The sequence below is a fragment of the Loxodonta africana genome, chromosome 2 (assembly GCF_030014295.1).
Source record: "Loxodonta africana isolate mLoxAfr1 chromosome 2, mLoxAfr1.hap2, whole genome shotgun sequence".
In the NCBI taxonomy this organism is placed as follows: Eukaryota; Metazoa; Chordata; class Mammalia; order Proboscidea; family Elephantidae; genus Loxodonta; species Loxodonta africana.
Genome location: NC_087343.1, coordinates 216,186,668 through 216,209,805, shown reverse-complemented (window position 1 = coordinate 216,209,805; position 23,138 = coordinate 216,186,668). Strand labels below are relative to the sequence as shown.

At 40.5% G+C, this 23,138-nt stretch overlaps 1 protein-coding gene across 1 annotated transcript in view; it reads right to left on the bottom strand.

Annotated features, from left to right (window-relative positions):
* The window catches only part of TTC3 (tetratricopeptide repeat domain 3), a 129,557-nt gene that overhangs the window by 49,117 nt on the left and 57,302 nt on the right, over positions 1-23,138 (bottom strand). Inside the window, exons 20-29 of the mRNA XM_023559091.2 lie at positions 20,362-20,474; positions 16,083-16,203; positions 14,243-14,365; positions 13,053-13,154; positions 11,404-11,496; positions 10,687-10,751; positions 9,015-9,151; positions 7,582-7,908; positions 3,707-3,958; positions 612-658 (exon numbers count right to left, since the gene is read on the bottom strand). Of these exons, the coding sequence (XP_023414859.2) occupies positions 612-658; positions 3,707-3,958; positions 7,582-7,908; positions 9,015-9,151; positions 10,687-10,751; positions 11,404-11,496; positions 13,053-13,154; positions 14,243-14,365; positions 16,083-16,203; positions 20,362-20,474 (1,380 nt within the window). The remainder of the gene's footprint in view (positions 1-611; positions 659-3,706; positions 3,959-7,581; positions 7,909-9,014; positions 9,152-10,686; positions 10,752-11,403; positions 11,497-13,052; positions 13,155-14,242; positions 14,366-16,082; positions 16,204-20,361; positions 20,475-23,138) is intronic.

Genomic DNA, 23,138 nt, shown 5'->3' with positions numbered 1-23,138 from the left:
AGAAAGGACAAAGGCAACTATGATCTACAGACACCTCTGGGATTGTTTTAACTTCAACTCAATCTGGAGCCACTCAAAGTCCCCTTGTTTTCCTTACTGAGCAAAACGTTAACATTTTAATCACGGAAGACAGCTTTTCAGCTGTATGTAAGGCGATAACTCAAGAACTCTTCCTTTCCTGTTTCCAATATTAACAGTTAGTGTAAGAGTTTAGGGCATCGTTCTAATTTAAGCCTCAGAATTGAGTGATTATTGTGCCAATTCCAAGAAGAAGGTTGGGATTAAACTTTCTAATGAACCTGTCTACATTATCCAGAAGTCCTCCAAGTTTGGCTCTGAGACATGATGTAAACAAACACTGATGCAGGTCCTCCTCCCTTCCCTTAACATTTAACACAGCTCTGGAATTGATCGTGGAGCCTTGGTGGCGCTGTGGATAAGTGCCACAGCTGCTAACCGAGAGGACAGCAGTTCGAAGCCACCAGCTGCTCCTTGGAAACCCTTTGGGGCAGTTCTACTCTGTCCTACAGGGTTGCTATGAGTCGGAATCAACTCCACGGCAATGTTTTTTTTTTTTTTTTTTTGGTTTTAGAACTGATCAGATCACTTACCATCGAGTCATCATTGTCATGTTTCCTCAGCACAGTGCAGCTGCTGTCTGTAGGAAGACACCGAGGATTTTATGAGGAAACCAAAAATTCACAGGGCCACACGATACACCAAAGCCTTCAGGAAAACTACCCCAGGTACTACTAACATAGAATATGTTCTACTTTCTATCTGGCTTTGACACATGCTTAATTTAGAAACCAAGAAAGAATGGGAGGATGGGTAACTACATGGGAAACCAACCACAGAAAACCAAAAAAATTTCAATCCAATGTAGCATAATTTGAGCACCTTCTATGTGCCAAACTCTATTATGCTAGGTGCTGGAATACAGAGATGCATAAAACAGACTGAAGACAAAAAGGCAGGCAACTACAACTCTGGGTGCCGCGTGCCATGGTAAAACACATGGAAAAGACAAGGAAGGGGTAATAAAGTCTTCAAGGGCAAAAGGCCCAGGGAGGGATCAGGGAGGACTTTGGGGAGGAGAAGACATTTGAGTTTGACTTGAAATGAGCAAGCAAAGGAGTGGGCAGGGTCTGAAGGCACTGCTTGAGCAAAGGCAGGAGGCAGGAAGCACAGGCAGGTTTAGGCACAGAAAGAAGTAGATTATATACCTAGAGGGCAGATGGTACAGAGTGAGAATGAACCTAGAGAGATGACGTGAATTTACTGTGTAGGCAAAACTAAGTAAACATTTCCCCAACAGAGCAGTTAGAGCACCAGACAGATGTTCTAGAAGAGCTGACAACAGTTAATACAGGAGGAAGATTTGAAGTGGGAGCATCTAGAAGCATGGAGGCCAGTTTGGAGGCTACTGCAAGAGTCTAATCATGGAAAGATAAATAAGGTTCTAGCCTACAGCAGTTGACATGGACAGAAAAGGACAGATCAAAGACAGAGCTTACTTGGATTGGTGACAACCTAGATAGATGTAGACTGGTATAGCAGGAACAAGGAGGAATCAAGACTAATTCCAGGGTTTCCTATTAAAAGCTAGATATACAAAGATGCTATTAACTGAGGTAAATTTAGGCAAAACAGGTCTCTGATCAAGAGAGTTTAGCCATGCTGTGTTTAAGGGGCCCGCTGGTTGTGACACAGAAACGCCAACAGGGGAACAGGCACCCGGCGTTCAGAAGGGAGGTCAGGCTCCCAATTATCAGAGCACTGATGACATTATTGAACACCCCTATTTATAAAATCAGTGGACTCTGAAAAGTGTTAAGAAATATAATCCTTCCTTTAAATGAAAAGATAAATTGAGACATCTGGGGTAAGGGTGGGAGGCAGGGCTTGGAGGCACGCCTCTGGACTTGAAAACCTGCAGGGCTGGCAGTCACTTGGTTGGTGGCTTCGGGCTCTATGGCTAACAGCAGAGAAGCAGTCACAGCCGATGGACTGTGTGCTTTAGGCATAGAGCACAAGTATCAGGCAGAGTGCACACTCAGAGCAAACTGTGTCCTTTTTAGTTCTCCCGCTGTGTGATCCCAGCATGCATCGGGTTTTGAAAGCTCAGTCCCAGAACAGCATTTTATTACCAGCAGCCGCAAACTGATGGCAATAAAGTCAGGCTACCAGGTAGTGTGCCACCTTCCAGTCATGGAGCAGAATCCTGGAAAAATAAAGCCATCTATAGTTGAGTGTGCTTTTTCCTGAGAACCATGACATTACTAAGCTTGTCACTGTCAGTCCCTTACACTGCACTTGAAGTTTATAATGTTGACACTTGGGGTCATGGCTGGACCTTTTAACGTACCTTTTAAAACAAGGAGCATAAAATTTACAAGTCTAACTCCTGATAATGGAAACCCTGGTGGCGCAGTTGTTAACTGCTACGGCTGCTAACCAAAAGGCGCTCCTTGGAAACCCTATGGGGCAGTTCTACTCTGTCCTATAGGGTCGCTATGAGTTGGAATCGACTTGACAGCAATGGTTTTTTTTTTTTTCAACTCCTGATAATAGTTAAGCTGAATTCTAATGCTGAGGGCAAGGGGCAGGGGGAAGGGTTATCATAAAACATAGATGTAGTACCAAATATAAGATATTAAAATTAATTCAGAACCTAAGAATATTAGAATTGTGAGGTCAAAAGACCATTTGGTCAAAATCCTCTCATTTTAGTGATAAGGAAACTAAGGCTAAAAGACGCTAAGGAATTAACTGCTATTTAGCCAAGAAAACCCTATGGAGCTATTCTACCCTGTAACAGATGAGGTTACCATGAGTCAGAATTGACTCGATGGCAGGTTTTTTTTTTTCTTAAACTGTATCTTATTCTCCGCCAAACTGGACTCCATGCCGTTTCCCCAACATGCCCACGATTCCCCTCCACCCGACCTCTTTACTCCCCGACATCCACCCTCTAACCCTGCAGCAAAGCTCTCCTCTCCCGAAGGGAGGCGCCTAGGGCTCCGGCCTTCCTCTGAACCCCTTACTCAGCACTGTCTCTAGTCCTTTCCTGTTCAGGTTTCCACCATATTACAATTATTTGTGCATTCATCTTATTCCCTTTTCTAGAAACAAGCTCCCTGAGGACTATCTTAAGCTTTTCTGAATTCCCTGTTAACACCTACACAGGGCCCTGAAGCAGTAGGACTACACGCAAAGTTTTCAATGAGTTGACTTTGGGAAGACTGAGCCACAGGCCTACTTCTCCTGACTCCCAGTTCTATACTATTCCTACTAAAACAGATGTCACATCTGTTCCAGGTTCTGCAAATACCACCTCCTCCCACATTCCGATGTTTTCTTGAATGCCAAAAATCAAACCACCTGCTAATAAATGCCATCCATTTAATATGCAATCTTCGCCATGACTCTGAAAATATCTAAGATGGGAAAAGTATGGTGTGTGCTTAGTGTAATGTACCCATCTGAACATCTCTACAAAACTTAGAGCTTTACATGGTAAAACAAGCTTCGCATCAAAAAATCACTATTCTCAACCACTAACTTCTCCCCCCAAATAAGCCAACTCTATAAGATATAATTTTTTACTATTTTCCTTATTAACTATTTAAATACGCTAAGTCCTTCAAAAGCTTTTTTTCTTTCTAAGACTAGATATAAATAAATCTAAACTTGGTCCACGTACCCAATATACCAAAGAATTCATCTAAAGCACTATGTAATGTTGGAAACTTCTCTCTGTGGTCTTCCAGCAGCCATATTAAGAAACGTGCTTCCTTCAATGATGTCGGCTCAAGGAAATATTCAAAGTTCTTTCCTTCTATAGAGCCTAGTTTGTGACGATATTTCTCATTCCAGAGAGAACTCAAAATGTTAAAATCAAGGTCCTTAAGAGACGCCTCATAGCGAGTAAGAAAAGGTCCCACGGCACTCAAACCTACAATAAAAACAAAACCCAAGTCAGAGGAAGAGAAAAATTATTGATTATAAAATCACGTTCAGTTTCACGGCTTTTAATAGCAGTTCCATTATAGTCGGCTTACATTTTCAGGAAAAACATTTAAATACCTGGAACAAAGTTGTTCAAGCTATTATGCACTCTAAACATTAGTTAACAGATTTGCTAATTACAATTAAGTCTTGTCTATTAACTGAATAATGCTATCACTATAAAAAAAAAATTTTTTTTTTAAGAGATGAAAGTAACATATTAAATTCCTTTAATAACATTGTTATTGTTAGTTGCCATCGATTCGATTCTGGCTCACGGCAGCCCAATGTGTTATAGAATAGAACTGTGCTACGTACAGTTTTCGTGGCTGTAACCTCCACAGAAGCAGACTGCCAGGCCTTTGCCTCCACAGGACTGCTGGGTGAGTTCGAACCACCCAACCGTTTGCGCCACCTAGGGACGTCCTTCAAAAATACTCTATAACAATAACTTTTTCCCTATTTATAATGCCTTTCACTCCAATTAACACAAACTTGGCAAGGTTTATGGAAACCCTGGTGGCGTAGTGGTTAAGTGCTGCGGCTGCTAACCAATGGGTCGGCAGTTCGAATCCGCCAGGCGCTCCTTAGAAACTCTATGGGGCAGTTCTACTCTGTCCTATAGGGTCGCTATGAGTCGGAATCGACTTGATGGCACTGGGTTTGGTTTGGTTGTTTGGTAGGAAAGGTTTATGGTGTCTTCCATGTATATTCCATAGTAACAAAATGTGTAAAAGCTTTAAAAGAAGTTGGGTAGGTTCCTCCCTACCACCAACTGTTCCTCACCCTCCTCCATAAAAATCAAGGAGTCACTCTTCCTGCTTCTCCTAATCAGTTGCCAACAAGTAAAGGCTGGCTCTGCTCAAGCACCCCACCACGCCTCTAATACAGCATGGCCACCTCTCACACGGGCCTTAAGCTCAGCAAGTGAAGCAGAGACTGCTGAGTCAGAATTACCTTGGACAGCTCCTTCTTCCAGATGGAATCGTTAGCTCGCACTCAGAGGCCATGGTGCGTGAAAGTTAGTATCTCTGAACACCAGAATCAGTCACCACATAAAATACTCCTACGAGTACAATACTCATAAACCACAATGGTGGTTTTAGGGAACCACTGATGAAGAAATATCACACTCATACCTCCCATCTAAGGCTCACATCAGGTCCCTGGGTAGTGCAAATGGTTGCGCTTGAATGCCAACCTAAAGGTTAGAGGTTCAAACCCAGTGAGCAGTGTCATGGAAAACAGGCCTGGCGATCTGCTTCTATAAAGAATACAGCCAAGAAAACCCTATGGAGTAGCTCTACTCTGTAACACACAGAGTCACCGTGTGTTGGAATGGACTCAACAGCAGCTAAGAGCAACAAAAAGGTTCACAACAGAACACGTGCTATGTTAGGGGGAGGCAGACAGATCACACCCACTACTGAAATGCTCATTTCTGCAATTTGTGCTCTTGCTAGTACTCGCTCTTCTTTTTTGCTGAGCATGTCAGCTGACCTCTCTCATGCTGAATTTGCATATGATGTGACTCCACTGGATAGACTCTTTGTGAGAAGGAAGTAAAATTCCAGGAATTGGAAACTGCTTGCTTTTAATACACAAGTAAGAAGCCCTGGTGACACAGGGCTCAACTGCTAACTGAGAGGTCAGCTGCTCGCCCCCACCAGCGGCTCTGCAGGAGAAAGACATGGCAATTTCCTTCCATAAAGATTAGAGTCTTGGAAATCCTATGGGGCAGTTTTACTCTGTCCTCTAGGGTCACTATGAGTCGGAATCAACTCCATGGTATCAGGTAATAAATGTGAGCTTTACACTGGGCTACAGTAAAGCCTATTAATTACAATGCTCGGACTCATTTTAAAAGTTTTAAATAGAAATTTCAACTTTAAATAGTACCCCCACACACTTATTAAACTGATACCTTTACTTTTCAGAGTAAACATGAATTATATCAACAGGACAGACACACATTTTTCTGTCCAGATGTATGGCTAAATACTGCAGTTTACTGGAATGGACACTGGGTGGCACTCTTGCCCACGTGGCAAAACCCAAACAAGCCGCCTCCTCCTCCAGTTTTTTCTTTCAAAAGAGATTAAAGCAAGAGATAACTTTATTATCTACTTATCTTTTTGTTAACAGATGCCAGCAACAAGTTTACAACACAAGAGTAATTTTCTGGGACTACAAGCCCATGGAGACCTATGCTCAAAGCAGGAGCATTAAGCTATCTACAGCAAGCTTGCTGCCATCTTGCTTTTGTCTCTACGGACAGGAATTTACAGATTTACTCTGTGAAGCCGTAGAATTCCAACAGTCCCTATGTCCGTAACATCTCAGGCAGGAGGTGGTGGCTCTCAGAGGCTTGGCAGGCCCCCTCTCAGGGATCCTGTTGAAAAGGTCTGCTCTTGCTGTCTCCCTTCAGTCTTTTGTCCACCAGCTGCCAACAAAGCTGTTTACTGAACTAGGCCAGTTGCTCACATGGTCACCAGATAATTAGGGCCCTGGCAGGTGCCCAGAGAGAGCAGAGTCTAGTGACAGCCAATGACTCTCTGGGGCTGCCTTCTGCAGTCCGTGGGGCCTTCTGCAAAGTGCCTGCTAGGGGGTCTTCCTCAGCCTTCCCTTCTTCCAGTCAAAACAGAAGTCAGATCAGAGTACCAGTTTCATAATCTGGTGACCTACAAGCCTAGCTCAAACCTGGGGTATTTTTCTCTTAATCCTTACACACAGATTTGCCTTGGGTGATTCTAAACAATTGTTCCCACCCACTCTCCGCTCTCAAGTTTTCATTAATAATCTCAATTTTGGGTTCTCTATTCTCTCTAAACAGCCACAATTGCAGAGGGCACCAACAGACAGCAAACTCCAAGGGGTACATTTACATAAAACCAAAAAACCAAACTCGTTGCAGTTGAGTCGACTCTGACTCATAGTGACCCTACAGGACAAAGTACAACTGCCCCATAGGGATTCCAGGGAGCAGGTGGTGAACTCAAGCTGCTGACCTTTTGGTTAGCGGCGGTAGCTCTGAACCACTACACCACCAGGGTTTCCACACTTACATAAGACTGCCTAAAATACGCACAGTTCATACATCTACATAGAGTTTAGCATAATACAGGTCTGGATTTTCTTACTGACTGAACTTTCTTGTGTTTACACTTTTTGAAAAAGTATACTATTATCTGTGTATCGTCTAACCTAAAAATTGTGAGCAGGGAGTAAACAGTATTTTTAACCATATTGCATTTAATAAGTCATAAATGATAGGATTTTTTTTTCCAACTGCTGTTGAGTCGATTTCAACTCAAGGTGACCCCGTGTGTGCCAGAGTAGAAGTGGGCTCCACAGGATTTTCAAAGGCTGATTTTTTGGAAGTAGATGGCCAGCTTTTTCTTTCAAGCCCCCTCTGGGGGGATTCTCGAACCTCCAATCCTCTGGTTAGCAGCTGAGTGTGTTAACCATTTGCACCACCCAGGGACTCCAACAACAGGAAAATAAAAAGGATCCAGAGGCCGGTATTCATCGTTTCTACTAACCATGCCTTTCCAGAATAGGGAGACATACCAAAGCCATTGAGTTTCTCGATCCAGGAGGCTACTTGGGGCTCCATTTCCTTATGCTCGCTCAAAACATGAAGAAATATTCTTGTCTTCACTCTACTATTTTCTTTAATCAAGTGCTGAATGACAAAGTCCACGGCTTCGCTCAGAAAATTTCTGCTAGAAAAACACGTTGTGTAGTCTTCTACGCTTAAAACCTTCCAAGAAAGCAATTCTTTCATAAGCGTGGAAGTATTGGGTATACCGGATTTGATCTTCTCAGAGTACTGCTTTATGCACTGCAGAATTCTGTCATCAAGGAACTGGGAAGGCTGAGCATATTCTACAGTTCCTAAGGATAAACAGTGGTCAGTGAACGAGAGACACAGAACCAATGGGCAAGGACAGAAGCTTAGAAATAACAGACCATTACATAATAATGTATGACTCAGTGACACCATTCTTTATGTGGTTTTGTAGGAATTTTTAATTAGGAAGATAAAATACTTAAAAAATTCCTCTGAAAAAATATGAAAGTTCACATTAAGCCAGACCATTAAAAAGTAAATGCTTATATCCTTCACTCTGTACTGATCATGTAACATCTAAAAACTTAGCTCCTCTTAAATAAGGTCACTTCCCTCAACACTCCTAACCTGGCCTCACCAACTACCATCAATAAATACGATTTGTCGATAAGCATGAAAAGTTAAGATACAAAGAGTCATGGAAAAATTATTCAATGGGGAAGATCATTTTGATTGATCTGTTAAACATTAACGGAAGACTAGGTGAAAAATAAAGACAGCAAGTGGTAAAATATTTCATTTTGGAAAAATAACAATGGCAGAAAATGAGGAAAACTTACTTCAACTCAAGACTGAAGGCAAAGACACCGACCACTATGTACGCAGGAAGAAGTAAAATAACCAGTGAGACAGACATTCCCATGTTGATCAGAGAATGGAGACAAGATGAGCTTAAAACAGAGAGCCGGACTGGGTAATCTCTATGGTGCCTTTTATGAACTGCCTTTTAATCTGAACTCAGCATTATTCTAAACAATTTGTAACAAATTGAGCGACATTTTGAGACTTAAAACCACATACAGTAGAGTTCATTTCACAGGGCACTTCAAACACACAATATGCAGGCTGGATATTATTATTTCCACCTTTACTTCAGAGATGAGGAAACTGAGGCAAGCATTTGCCCAGAGTTAGTGGCAGGGCAGCACTTTGAATCCCTAAGTACTGTTTCCAAAACAGTGCTCTTTATACCAACCCCCTCATCATCCGGGAGTAAGAGAACACGGTGAAAGTATTAACAAGCTAAGCTGAAATCTAAATTTCCATTCAATATCGATTAATACGATGCCCAATCAGATATGCCAATATTTATATCCATACTTTTAAACAAGAACACATTACTCTTATCACGCCTGGAACTTCTGCGTACCTTTCTTTTCTTCTTTTTTCGGTGGTTTACTTTCTTTTAAGTCCTCTTCCCGTCTTTCTTTTGCTAATTTTTTTGCTTCTTCTTTTTGGTTCTTCCTCTTCATTTTTCTCTCTTCTTTTTCTTTTAGCTTCTCTAGGCTGATAAACATTTATGATTAGGGGTAATTCACCTTTGTAATAAGCTCAATCGACTACTCTTCTTTGCCTACTATAGAAAGCATTCTTCAAGCAGTATAAGTTTTCCTTTTTACTTACAACTTGGCCTGCATCTTCTGTTCAACATCAACAACTGCTGACATCATCGGTCAACTCAGGCAAGATAAGGGCACTTGTTTCATAAAAACAAGAACCTCAATCACTGAGTGACTTCTAATTAGGTATGGCACATACAGACTGTACATACGTTATTTCCATATAAGTAAGTTATTGCTTAAAGTAAACATGAATAGTACAAGTTTCTCTGAAAGATAATACAGTAAGTATGCATTTCAAAAAACAAACTCATAGTAAGTAAAATGTTATTTTCATATCCCCGTAATGGCTCACCACATCAGAATTTGGATGATCTGATTACAATGAATTCTCTTCAACAAATAATTCTGTTCATCTTTTCTTTTTCTTTTTCTTGGTCACAAATAAAAAAAAAAAAAAAGGAAAGAAAGAAAGAAAGAAACCACCGCTTAGAACAAAAAAGAAAAGCAGGACCAAAAAGAAAAGAAAAAAGGATTGGAATTATTTGATCTGAACAAGAAAATACAAAGATGATGATAATTTCAACTGAGTAAACTGAGTATTTCAAAAGTAACAAATGATCATTGATTCAAAATGTCTGCTGAACAGAGATAAAGAGGAAAAATACTTGTGGAATTAAGCTGAGAGTTATGTACAGGCAGCCCCTGGGTTATGAACGAGATCCAGTCCTAACTACGTCTTTAAGTCGAATTTCTGGGTAACTCAGAACCAGTGCATATGGTTCTTATTTAGCCCAACTTCAGTGCAAGAAGCAGAGCCCTGGTGGCACAGTGGTTAAGAACTCCGGCTGATAACCCAAAGGTCAGCAGTTCAAATTCACCAGCTGCTCCTTGGAAACCCTACGGGGGCAGTTCTACTCTGTTAATCAGAGTCGCTATGAGTCGGAGTCCACACGACCGCAGTGGGTTTGGTTTTTTGGTTTTAGTTTGAGAAACACTTGAAGCCTTTTCAATGATTTAAAAGTTGTATGTGTAGCAAGTAAGGGTGACTGAAATGAAGAATTTGTTGTGAGTAGGGCAGGCGTTGGTTCAATCATTTCAAAGCGAGGGCAGCTGTATATAACATTAAAGGGCAAGTACAAGTTGTCCTTAAGTTGGAGTTTTGTAACCCGGGGACAGCCTGTATATAATTTTTATCTAAATGTGAAATCTATTCATAAAACATGTAACTTCACAGCACTGAATGTCACGGTTTTCCTTATAAATCCAACTACCAAATAATGCTTCTGATTCCAGTTTTGAATATTTAATAACTCTAGGTTAGTTTTTAAGACTCGTAAAATTCACTTAAAAACCACTTTTTGGACATACGTATGTACGTACATGTGTAAAGCCAATTTAAAAAGGAGCCTAATTTAGAAACCTGCATTTAATGAATTATATTCTAAGAGACATCATTAAACTGATTGTTAAAAATCTTACCTAGAACACTTCTGTTTCTGAATAGGTCTTGAAGGACCCCTTTCTTTTATGATCTTGTGTTCGAACTTTAAATAAAACAAAGACATCCAAAATTTGTCTCATACACCCATGACATAAAGCACAACATCACAAGTAACAGTATTTCAAAAGCACACACAACGTTCAATTTGCAAGAGAACAATGACATTCTGACCCAGACAAAAGAGCCCAGAAAGCTTTAGCAAAACAATTTACTGAAAAGAGGAATAAGAGAGTAGACACACTTTAGGAAGGAGCAAAAAAATAAAAATAATTGCGGCTAAGCAGAAGATCAGGTACAAGATTCATTAAAACTACTCACTCCTGCCAGTCCCACAAAATGAAGGGAATCCTTCATGACACTCTTTCCTCTCCCTAAGAATCCACACCCTCTACAATACCCAAAAGTTTACTAGGGAGTAACAAAACCAAGTTACTGAAAAAGAGTAGAAACAATACAACTAGACAGTAAAAAGCCTCCTTTTCCTATTAGGAAATAAAAGACTGTGGGAGTGCTTCATTTCAGCAAGGCATTCCTAATTCCTATTACTTGCTGTATTTTCTTACATTCAGTAACTATTTCTTTTCTGAGAAAACACAAGACCCAAATCATACAACTTCCACAAATCTAAATGTTTTACAAGTTATAAGCATTTGGGTTATCAATTTAGTACGATTTCCCTCGTATTTGATACTTACTTCACACTTTACACCACCGTAACTGTTGAAGACGGTAATTTTACAAATGATACCTTGGCAGTCAGGGGTGAGACAACTTGCGTTTAGAAAGTCCTGTATGGTTTGAAAAAAGAAGAAGGTATGTCTCGGGGGGAAGATATCCAAACACGTACATCATTTTAACCATCAGGCACAGTCACAGCATGATCTAAAAGCTCCTTCAGGGAGGTGACAGAGGTCCCTGCTGATTGCTATGTGGCCTTCAGAGTCTCCCTGTGGGGGAATGCACTTCCCGTGTAGGGCTGACCCTGTGATTTGCTTTGGCCAATGTAAAGTGGGCTGACATGATGTATACCATGTCTAAGTAAAACCTTTAAGAAACACTGCATGGACTGGCCATTGCCTTTTCTGTCTGCCACAGAACACGTTCCAGAAAAGGGCCACTGTTCCACCTTGATTTAGAAACAAAGAACAGAGCCACAGAGCATAGAGCTGCTACAGCCCAAATGCAGTCACAACTGCAGGAGAGGTAATACAAGCAAGAAATGAGCTTTTCTTCTTACAAGCCACTAAGATATTTGGGCTGTGTATTACTTCAGTATATCCTAGCAAAACTGACTAATTGTCAAAACCCAAACCAAATCCATTGCCACTGAGTCAATTCCGACTCACAGTGACCAACAGGAAAGAGTAACTCCCCCGCAGGGCTTCCAAGGAGCGGCTGGTGGATTCAACTTGCCGACCTTTCAGTTAGCAGCCGTAACACTTAATAGTTGCTCCACCAAGGCTCCAACTAATTTACAGAGGGTATTTAAAAACCACTGATTAGATCACTAAGGGAGAGTGCTCAGCTAGAGAAACTCACTTTAGGTAAGACAAAGACACACCAGCAGTGACTCAATGGCAATAGTAATCTGGTCCTATCATCATATCTTCAGTTAACTATATGAAAATATAAGGATTTATCTCTACCAAACTTGAATAATTCTTACTGCTAGCAGATATCCAGCACAACGACCTTATGTTTTACTTCAAATAAGCACAGTGGTCTACATGAACCTTTGCAATGTAGAAAAAGATTTTCTTTTTCTGTACCATAGCCTATAGCTTAGATAGAAAATTCTATGAATGCAGATGTTATAAAATTGTATCTTCTCTCAAGGTAAATATAGCTAATACAATCAGCATCATTATCTTGGTAATTAAGAGAAACCTCAACGAGAAGTAGCAGTACAAAATTTAAGCTGATTTCTTAGCTCAAATTACCACATCCATTTTGAGACTTTAATTCTACATCAAAACCTTAACGTGATTTAATGAAAGATCTCTGATGGGCTCAAACTGTCAGTGCATAATTTAAGATTTACATTTTAAAATCAGATATTTAAATTTTTCTTTTTGATCAAAACATAGTTTAAATGATGGTTAAACAATAAACAATCTATTAAATGACTCCATGGGTGCTACACCTTTACAACTGTATCTAATAAACATGAAATTTTATTTTCCACTTTACTATTAAGTTTTAATTTAAAACTCTGTAAATATGTCTACAATGTTCAGGAAGAAATTTATAATCCCTTAAGACTCTTTTTCTGAAGATTCTTGGGGGATGGGGAGATCAACACGTAATAAGTATACTAAAAAATCCAGACAATATTATGTCTTACCTTGTCAGGTTTATCATTGTAGCTGGTTGCTTTTAACTTCTTCCAACAGTTAATGTGAAAGTCAATTTTACAGATATGGCTACAGAGGATTCGTATAAAGCCCTGGGGTTTCAAAAGATTTTTAATTCACACTTTAAAGATGTCACATACACAACATACCCATATTAAGATACAAAGAGCGGCTGTCTGCATTTAGCTGGCAGCATAGCTAGATACTGTACTGCCTCCTGGGGGAGTGCTATTCTTCTGGACCCCAGAATGTCTACTGCCAGGGACATAGAGCTTGACTGATACAGTCATTTCCACAGCTGACAGTTGCATTATTCTTCACAATGTACCAAATATTTTATAAACATGATTTCATCTGATCTACCAACCAGGGAGAGTGAGAGAGTAGGCGGGTACTATCTTCTTGAATAAATCAGGTTTTTACACACAAGGTAATTACGAGCCCAAGAGACAGAAAGGGCCACATAAAGCAGAGACTACATTAGCCTGAGACCAGAAGAACTAGATGGTACCTGGCTACAACCGATGACTGCCCTTACAAGGAACACAACAGAGAATCTCTGAGGGAACAGGAGAACAGTGGGATGCAGACCTCAAATTCTCATAAAAAGACCAGACTTAATGGTCTGAGACTAGAAGGACCCCGGAGGCCATGGTCCCCAGACCTTCTGTTAGCCCAAGACAGGAACCATTCCCAAAGCCAACTCTTCAGACAGGGATTGGACTTGACTATAGGATAGAAAATGATACTGATGACAAGTGAGCTTTTTGGATCAAGCAGACACATGAGAGTATGTGGGCAGCTCCTGTCTGGAGGGGAGATGAGAGGGTAGATGGGGTCAGAAGCTGGCTGAACGGACTCGAAAATAGAGGGTGGAGAGAAGGAGTGAGCTGTCTCATTAGGAGGTGAGCAACTAGGAGTATACACCAAGGTGTATATAAATTTTTATATGAGAGGGTGACTTGATTTGTAAACTTTGACTTAGAGCACAATAAAAATTAAAAAAAAAAAAAGGTCTTTATTCTATAGATGATGCAGACCTAAAGGAAAGGAGTGGACAAGAAAATATAAAACTGCCTGTAAGCAGAGAACTGGGGGCCTCCAACTCCAGCATTCATTCTGAATCCATTTTAGGGCGTGATCTTGCAATTCAATGTCCCACTGTACATTCAGCAGTTACCTTAAAGTCTGGATCAGATATGTATATCTGGATTTTGAGTGCCCCACAATGATCATGATAGGAACAAATGCCCTCTGGCACTGGAGGGAACTCGCACTCTTCAATAAATTTTTCTAACAGTTCCTAAAACAAAAATAAGCAAAAATGATATTATTACAACACTAATGAGTTAATAAAAATGCTTGTGATTTCAATACCTTCTTGCCATCAAAGTATTTTTAGCTTAAAAATGACTCAATTTCTTTAGCCCAGAACCAACGACATACAACTTTTAAAGTCCTTTTAAGAAGAGGCCAATATGAACACACGTCGGGAGGTAGGAAAAAAGGAAGGACTGGACAAAACTTTTTTTTCAGGATTTTAGAGTCAGAATTAAAATCTTGCCCTGTGCTAAAATCATCTAACCTCATTTTATAATTTACAGCTCTCAGAAGCCTCCTTTAAGGATTCAGAAAAAATAAGTGAGAATAACCCTGAGGACAGCTCTGAGGATGCTACTATTCTCTTTTCTCAACCTCACATCACCTAGGATCCTAGAAGTCCCATTCATCCGCCTCCTTGCATCCCTGAACCTGTGCCTGTTCACTCCCTGGGGAGACAGTCTATTGCTATGTAAGCCCCCTCACTTTATGCTTCCAGTGCTGGCTTTTTGTTATTAATAGCTCCCTACGCCTCCATTTGGAAGCCCTGGTAGCCTAGTGGTTAAGAGCTACAGCTGCTAAACAAAGGTCTGCGGTTTGAATCTACCGGGCGCTCCTTGGAAGCTCTATGGGGCAGGTTCTACTCTGTCCTACACGGTTACTATGAGTTGGAAACGACTCGACTGCAGTGTTTGTTTGTTTGTTTGTTTTTGGGACGGGGGGTTATGCCTCCATTTGGAGCCTCAGTGGCACAGTGGTTAAGAGCTCAGCTGCTAACCAAAAGGTCAGCAGTTCAAATCCACCAGCTGTTCTTTGGAAACACTACGGGGCAGTTCTACTCTGTCCTACAGGGTAGCTATGAGTCGGAATTGACTCCACGCCAACCAGTTTGGTTTTGGTTTATGCCTCCATCTCAACCTAGCATGAAAAGAGGAAAATCCAATGATCCTGATTTGTGTTCCCCTGATGGCTAATGATGTTAAGCATCTTTACATGTGTTTTTTTGTCTATTTGCATATATTCTTTGCAGAAATATCTATTCAGCTCTGTTGCCCACTTTTTAATTGGATTACGTGTTTTTTTATTATCAAGTTGTAAGGGCTGAGCTCTGTGCTTTTAAAAGCTTTGATCAAAAGCAAATTTTGAGTATACGCCAGGGCTCCCTACAAGGGAAAATCTATCCCAGTAAATTCACACATAATAGACTTTTCTCCAGAACTGGCACAGCCTCCCAGATATGGGCGTAAATTCCTATCTTCCAGGTCTTCAAGTAACTATAGTAATTGAGCAAACAGTGATGATGCACCTTTCTCTAAGTACAAACAATACTCCTAGCACTTCAGAACACATGCTGAGCCAGAATGTCTAGACTCAAGTCTCAGCTCCACCACTTCCTAGCTGTTGAGCCTGAGCTCACCACTTCACCTTGCTAAACTTGATCTTCCTCACCTGTAAAATGGGAATGGGAATACCACCCATCTCACAGAGCTGCCGTAAGGATTAAATGTAATGATGAATGAAAGGTGCCTGCCTGGCACACAGGAAACACTCATTAATGCCAGTGATTTTCATTAGTCTCTAACAGGAAATGCATGTGGGGAGATGGCAATTGAGTACTGGTGGCTCTGTCTTCCGATACCTTAGTTAGTTCATGCAGATGGGCTTTTACAGTTAGTGAGAAACGCTGCACAAATAGTTACCCTTATTTTTGATGGCTCAGTCTCTTCAATAATCACATCAGTTGTGGGCCAAGTTAACACTCCAGGAAGGTTACCAATGACCTCTCTTGCTGTCTGAAAGTGGTTAAGAGCTTCTGAAAATCTAAAGCCAGAATTATTAGAAAGTAAGTATTAAAGATGTGAAATGATATTTTCATTCACAGAAACAAAAGTCCTACGGAGATTTTATGCTTAATAGTTTAAGTCTGACAAAAAACAGGACAGAAATATTCGAAGTAGCCCATATTTTCTTTAAAAAAAAAAAAAGCCATTATTGCTATTTGCTATAAAAGTAATATAAATTAAACCCAACTCTGCCCTGGATACCGGTTCCCCTATGGGAGGGGCACACAGGCCTTTTAAAGGTGAACAATTAAAACAGAAAACTGAACAACAATTTGGTTGTTTCATTTTTATCTGTTTCATATACTAAGCTAATTTAAGTAGGTTCTTGTAGAGAAATGACAACCCTCCACTTCAATTAATTAATCATAAATATGGGAAAAACTTTTTTAACTTAATTCTATTAGGGCATCTATAGTACAAAACATTCCACTGAAAAAATTAAAAAGATCACGTATTCTGGATATCTTTCTTCAACCACAACGCAGTAAACTATTCTAACAAAGTCAAATTGTTTTAGCTGTTAATATAAAATGTTTTAATTCTGACTTGATTCATGGCTTTAAAAAATAATTGCAATATTTCACAGTCCACGCAACAATATGAAAACACTGGATCATAACCAAGTTTTTGTTCTGCTCTTCAGTCTAGAGAAGAGGGTTTCCTGCTCTCTCCAATCTTAAAATGATTTCCCAATTTCAAAATCTATTTTTGCCTATGGGGATAGAAAGATTCATCGGCAGAAAGCCAGACCACCATCCACTGGTGACAAGGACTTTTAATCAGAAACTGTACATTACAACAGCCAAAATCAGCATATTAGCCGTATAACCCATATGCATTATTTGGAAATTTAAATACAAATGCTTTTTGAGGTAAGAACCACAATCCCCATGACTCCCTTTGTGTGACACTGACCTACTTCACACATTGGTATTACTTTCCCAGACCTTGTGAAAACCTGCATGTGACCACTGCATTAAACTTTTATCAAACAGGTGTGTTCTAAGCAATTTACCCTAAGCCTTGGATTCCATTTACTATCACTATTAAGGTGAATCCTAAATCTTCACTTCCCCGTGTCTACCTGATTCCTAATACAGTCCAGCCTGGCCAGACAGTAACTTCCAGGAAATAAAAAAGAAGAAAACTTTCTTCAATCTTTAAAAATCTATAAAGGAGATTCAAAAAATGCCCTAAGACTGGGTTCCCAAGAGTATCAGTGGTCTCTTATAAAATTCCCCTTAAAAAGTTAGATGATAAACAAAAAGACTAAAACGATAAAGATCATGGAAGAAAAAATAGGGACAACCTTAGGAGCCCTAATACAAGGCATAAACAGAATACAAAACACTACCAAAAATGACGAAGAGAAACCAGATAACTGGGAGCTCCTAAAAATCAAACACCTATGCACATCTAAAGACCTCACCAAAAGAGTAAAAAGACCACCTACAGACTGGAAAAGAATTTTCAGCTATGACATCTCCGACCAGTGCCTGATCTCTAAAATCTATATGATTCTGTCAAAACTCAACCACAAAAAGACAAACAACCCAATCAAGAAGTGGGCAAAGGATATGAACATGCACTTCACTAAAGAAGATATTCAGGCAGCTAACAGATGCATGAGAAAATGCTCTCGATCATTAGCCATTAGAGAAATGCAAATTAAAACTACGATGAGATTCCATCTCACTCCAACAAGGCTGGCATTAATCCAAAAAACACAAAATAATAAATGTTGGAGAGGCTGCGGAGAGACTGGAACTCTTATACACTGCTGGTGGGAATGTCAAATGGTACAACCACTTTGGAAATCTATCTGGCGATATCTTAAACAGTTAGAAATAGAACTACCATACAACCCAGAAATCCCACTCCTCGCAATATACTCTAGAGAAATAAGAGCCTTCGCACAAACAGATATATGCACACCCATGTTTATTGCAGCTCTGTTTACAATAGCAAAAAGCTGGAAGCAACCAAGGCGTCCATCAACGGATGAATGGTTAAATAAATTGTGGTATATTCACACAATGGAATACTACGCATCGATAAAGGACCGTGGGGAATTTGTGAAACATTTCATAACGTGGAGGAACCTGGAAGGCATTATGCTGAGCGAAATTATTCAGAGGCAAAAGGACAAATATTGTATAAGACCACTATTATAAGATCTTGAGAAATAGTATAAACTGAGAAGAACACATACTTTTGTGGTTATGAGGGGGGAGGGAGGGAGGGTGGGAGAGGGTTATTTACTGATTATTTAGTAGATAAGAACTGCTTTAGGTGAAGGGAAGGACAATACTCAGTACATGGAAGGTCAGCTCAACTGGACTGGAGCAAAAGCAAAGAAGTTTCCGGGATAAACTGAATGCTTCAAAGGTCAGCGGAGTGACTGCGGGGGTTTGGGGACCATGGTTTAAGGGGACTTCTAAGTCAATTGGCAAAAGAATTCTATTAGGAAAACATTCTGCATCCCACTTTGAAATGTGGCGTCTGGGGTCTTAAATGCTAACAAGCGGCCATCTAAGATGCATCAATTGGTCTCAACCCACCTGGAGCAAAGAAGAATGAAGAACACCAAGGTCACACGATAACTACGAGCCCAAGAGACAGAAAGGGCCACATGAACCAGAGACTCACATCATCCTGAGACCAGAAGAACTAGTTGGTGCCCGGCCACAATCGATGACTGCCCTGACAGGGAGCACAACAGAGAACCCCTGACGGAGCAGGAGATCAGTGGGATGCAGACCCCAAATTTTCACAAAAAGACCATACTTAATGGTCTGACTGAGACTAGAGGAATTCCAGCAGTCATGGTCCCCAAACCTTCTGTTGGCCCAGGACAGGAACCATTCCCGAAGACAACTCATCAGACATGAAAGGGACTGGACAGTGGGTAGGAGAGAGATGCTGATGAAGAGTGAGCTATTTGTATCAGGTGGACACTTGAGACTGTGTTGGCATCTCTTGTCTGGAGGGGGGATGGGAGGATAGAGAGAGTTGGAAGCTGGCAAAATTGTCACGAAAGGAGAGACTGAAAGGGCTGACTCATTAGGGGGAGAGCAAGTGGGAGTACGGAGTAAGGTATATACAAACTTGTATGTGACAGTTTGACTTGATTTGTAAACGTTCACTTGAAGCTCAATAAAAGTTAATAAAAAAAAAGTTAGATGAAAATTAAAGGACGATAAAAGTTATGAGTAACGTTCAATCAGTTAATTATTTCTGTATAAAGTAATCTAACATACTCACCACTATATTAAGGGTAAGAGGCAGAAAGGGGGAGATTTTTTTCTTTTTTAAGTTCAAGACACAATCCTGCCCCCTAAGGATCATTAGAGTCAATTTGGGGAGACAAGGCTAAGAGACATGAAACACTTAGAAAACAGTTACATATTAAACTTTGAGTATGGATTTCAACTATGATCGAAATTCAGAGAAAAGATTTTTACTCCTAATCCATAATGTTTTCAAACATATTTGTTGTTGTTAGCTGTCATCAAGTTGGATCCCAACTCATGGCAACCCCATGCACAATGGAGTAAACCACTGTGATCCAAGGGTGCTCACTGGCTGATTTTTAGAAGTAGGCTGCCAGGCCTTTCTTCCTAGTCTCCCTTAGTCTGGAAGCTCCACTAAAACCTGTTCGGCATCATAGCAACAGGCAAACTTCCACTGACAGATGGGTTGGTTGCTGCATGTGAAGTGCACTGGCTGGCAATCAAATATACATTACTTATTAAAACCATTTTCATATAGCGTTTTTCGGGAAATAGTTATTTAACTGAAAAATTACATAGTAAGACTTTAAAGTATTAATTTATATTAATTCTATCACTATTTACAGATAACATATATTAAAATATAAAATATTAAGGGTCAAGTTATTTTATTACTGATGTTCTTGTTAGACTGGATATTAGAAAGCACCAGAAGCTGACCTGATTGGGCTATTTTAATAATTAACATTGGTATTGAAATGCCACGCCTTCAAAACAAAGCCACAATGACAATAGCGTGCCACAGAGAAGGTATCAGAATAATTCCAGAAAACGGATCACCATATATTAGACTTCAAATCATTTATCACCCGAGATCTTAAAGGAGTATGGTTGCTACTAGCCTGTTTTTTTTCAAATACACGGTTCCGATTCCACAGTAGGCCAGACAATCAAGTCCTTCATTAGGGTACGATGAAAGAATGTGCCTGAACTGGTTTTCCGCTTCAGATAATTCCTTCAATAGCAATGAGAAAAATGATGATTTATACAAAAAGAGAAATGCTGGAACACATTTTATTTAAAGGCTGATTTGAACGTGTATAACATTAAAAGTAACTGTCCATCTCAAAATTCCTACGGTTAAATTATACCTTCTGCTTTTCATTTTCTCAGCAATTACATAAGTTTTCATCATATGGATAGTCAAGGACACAACCAAACAATTTCTGCTTGAGAATTAACAGTGGGAGCCGAACACATCAGACAACGACCCACTGAGCATTTATTCATTGGCACACATTGAGAGATCGGTATGTAAACAGTAAAACCTGTACTAGTTGCCGCTGAGTCAACTTCAACTCGTGTCGACCCCATGTGTGTCGGCGTAAAACTGTGCTCCATAGCGTTTTCACTTGCTGATTTTCAGGTGTAGATTGCCAGGCCTTTCTTCCATGACGTCTCTGGGTACACTCAAAGTGCCAAGCATTCTGTTAGCAGCCTAGCACTTTAACCATGTGCACCGTCCAAGGGCTCCTGGCTAATACTGTTGTTAGCTGCTGTTCAGTTGGCCCCAACTCATGGTAACCCAAAATACAACAGGACCAGACTGTTGTGATCCATAGGGTTTTCACCAGCTGATTTTTCGGCAATAGATTGCCAGGCCTTTCTTCCTGGTCTGTCTTAGGAAGCTCTGCTGAAACATGTTTGGCATCATAGTAACACACAGGCCTCCACTAACAGACAGGTGATTGCTGTTCTTGAAGTGCTGAATTGGCCGGGAATTGAACCTGGGTCTCTGGCAAGGAAAGCAGGAATTCTACCACAGAACTAGAAGTGTGAAGGTGCAAGCACACCATAACATGTACTAAAGTGCTGCTCCCTAGGAGGGCAGGCGTTATTTCAATGATGTTGCCAAAAAGTTCTGAAAATGCTGTCTTAAAAACGGCTCTTCAGGAAAAGCTTTACAGAGCTTACAGTACTTTTCTTTTGAACATTCTCGACACTGGGAAACCTCTGTGCTTTGAATGTTTCTTTCTTGCTGGGGGAGGGGCATAAAGGGAAATCCAAAAGATGCTTAGCTCTAAGCAATACTGGTAACCCTGCAGTGGGTCAAAAGGGAAATGTCACTACACAGTAGCTCTGACGCAGTTAAGAAGGAGTAGCTTGGGAGAAGTTCCAAAGAAGGCATTCTAAAAACCGTTTCGAGCAAGGGTTGTATTGAAGTAAATGATGGCTTCCTTCCGTGCCTACACTAAATGACGAGATTCATTTAAATGTCTAAGCTCTACCATGCCTATTTGCTTTTTGACCAGTCTCACTACTTTACAGTAAATCACAAATACAATAAATTATTTCTTCAATTCCGGTGAGGCAAAGCATGGTAAGATATGCATTATACTGTTCTGTCAAGAATAAAGGAAATGAGATCAGGAAGCCCTGTCCCCAGTGACCTATCAGAAATAGAGCTGGATAGCTTTATAGGTAGACATTCATCCGTCACATAGAGCACAAGGAAGCACAGCACATGCTGAGACTCAGGCACTGTGAAATGCTGGGAGAGACGGGAACGGAAAGAAGACGTAGATCCTCTGGGGTCTTAAAAGCTAGCGAGCAGCCATCTAAGGTGCATGAATTGGTCCCAACCCACCCAGGGCAAAAGAGAATGAAGACCACCAAAGACACAAGAAAAATATTCGCCCAACAACAAATATGGCCATATAAACCAGAGACACCATCAGCCAGTGACCAGAAGAACTAGATGGTGCCTGGTCACGACCAATGACCACCCTGACAGGAAACACAATATAGAGTCCCTGACAGAGCAGGAGAAAAGTAGAGTGGAGAACCAAATTTCTATTATAAAGACCAGACTTAATGATCTGACTGAGACTGGAGGTACCCCAGAAGACATGGTCCCTGGATTCTCTGTTAACCCAGAACTAAAATCATCCCCGAAGCCAACTCTTCAGACAACGATTAGACCAGACTATAAGACATAAAAGGATACTCCTGAAGAGTGTGCTTCTTAGCTTAAGTAGATACATGAGACTATATGGGCAGCTCCTGTCTGGAGGCGAGTTGAAAAGGTAGAAAGGGACAGGAGCTGGTTGAATGGACACAGGCAATCCAAGGTGGAAAGGAGGAGTGTGCTGACATATTACAGGGCTTGCAACTAGGGTCATATAATAATGTTTGTATAAATTTTTGTATGAGAAACTAACTTGAGCTGTAAACTTTCACTTAAAGCACAATTAAAAAAAAAATGTAGGTCCTGTCCTAATTATGTAGCAATTTAGGGTTAAGCCTTCATTTAGCCATGGAGGCTTGGAACCTAGGTTGGTAGAAAGGATCTATTATACCTGAGGCCATTCCAGAGCCATTTGATTATTTACAGAAAATCCAAAAGCAGGAAAGGAAATTACGATGCAGAAGGTGCAGGTAAGTAAAAGTTCCAGGAGAGTAAGGCAAAACCAGAGTAATTGAAGCTGTGTGCCCAGACCTATACATGGGCTGGGGGAGGCTACGCACTCCAGAAATCATAAAGCACCCAAATACCCACCACTCAGAACTAGTAGACGGTGACGTTAGCATTCTTTGCCTTGGTTTTTTTTTTTTTTAATAAAACAGCATAACACACAAAGTTGAAGTCTATTTTCCTACCCTCCCAGGCCCATTTCTC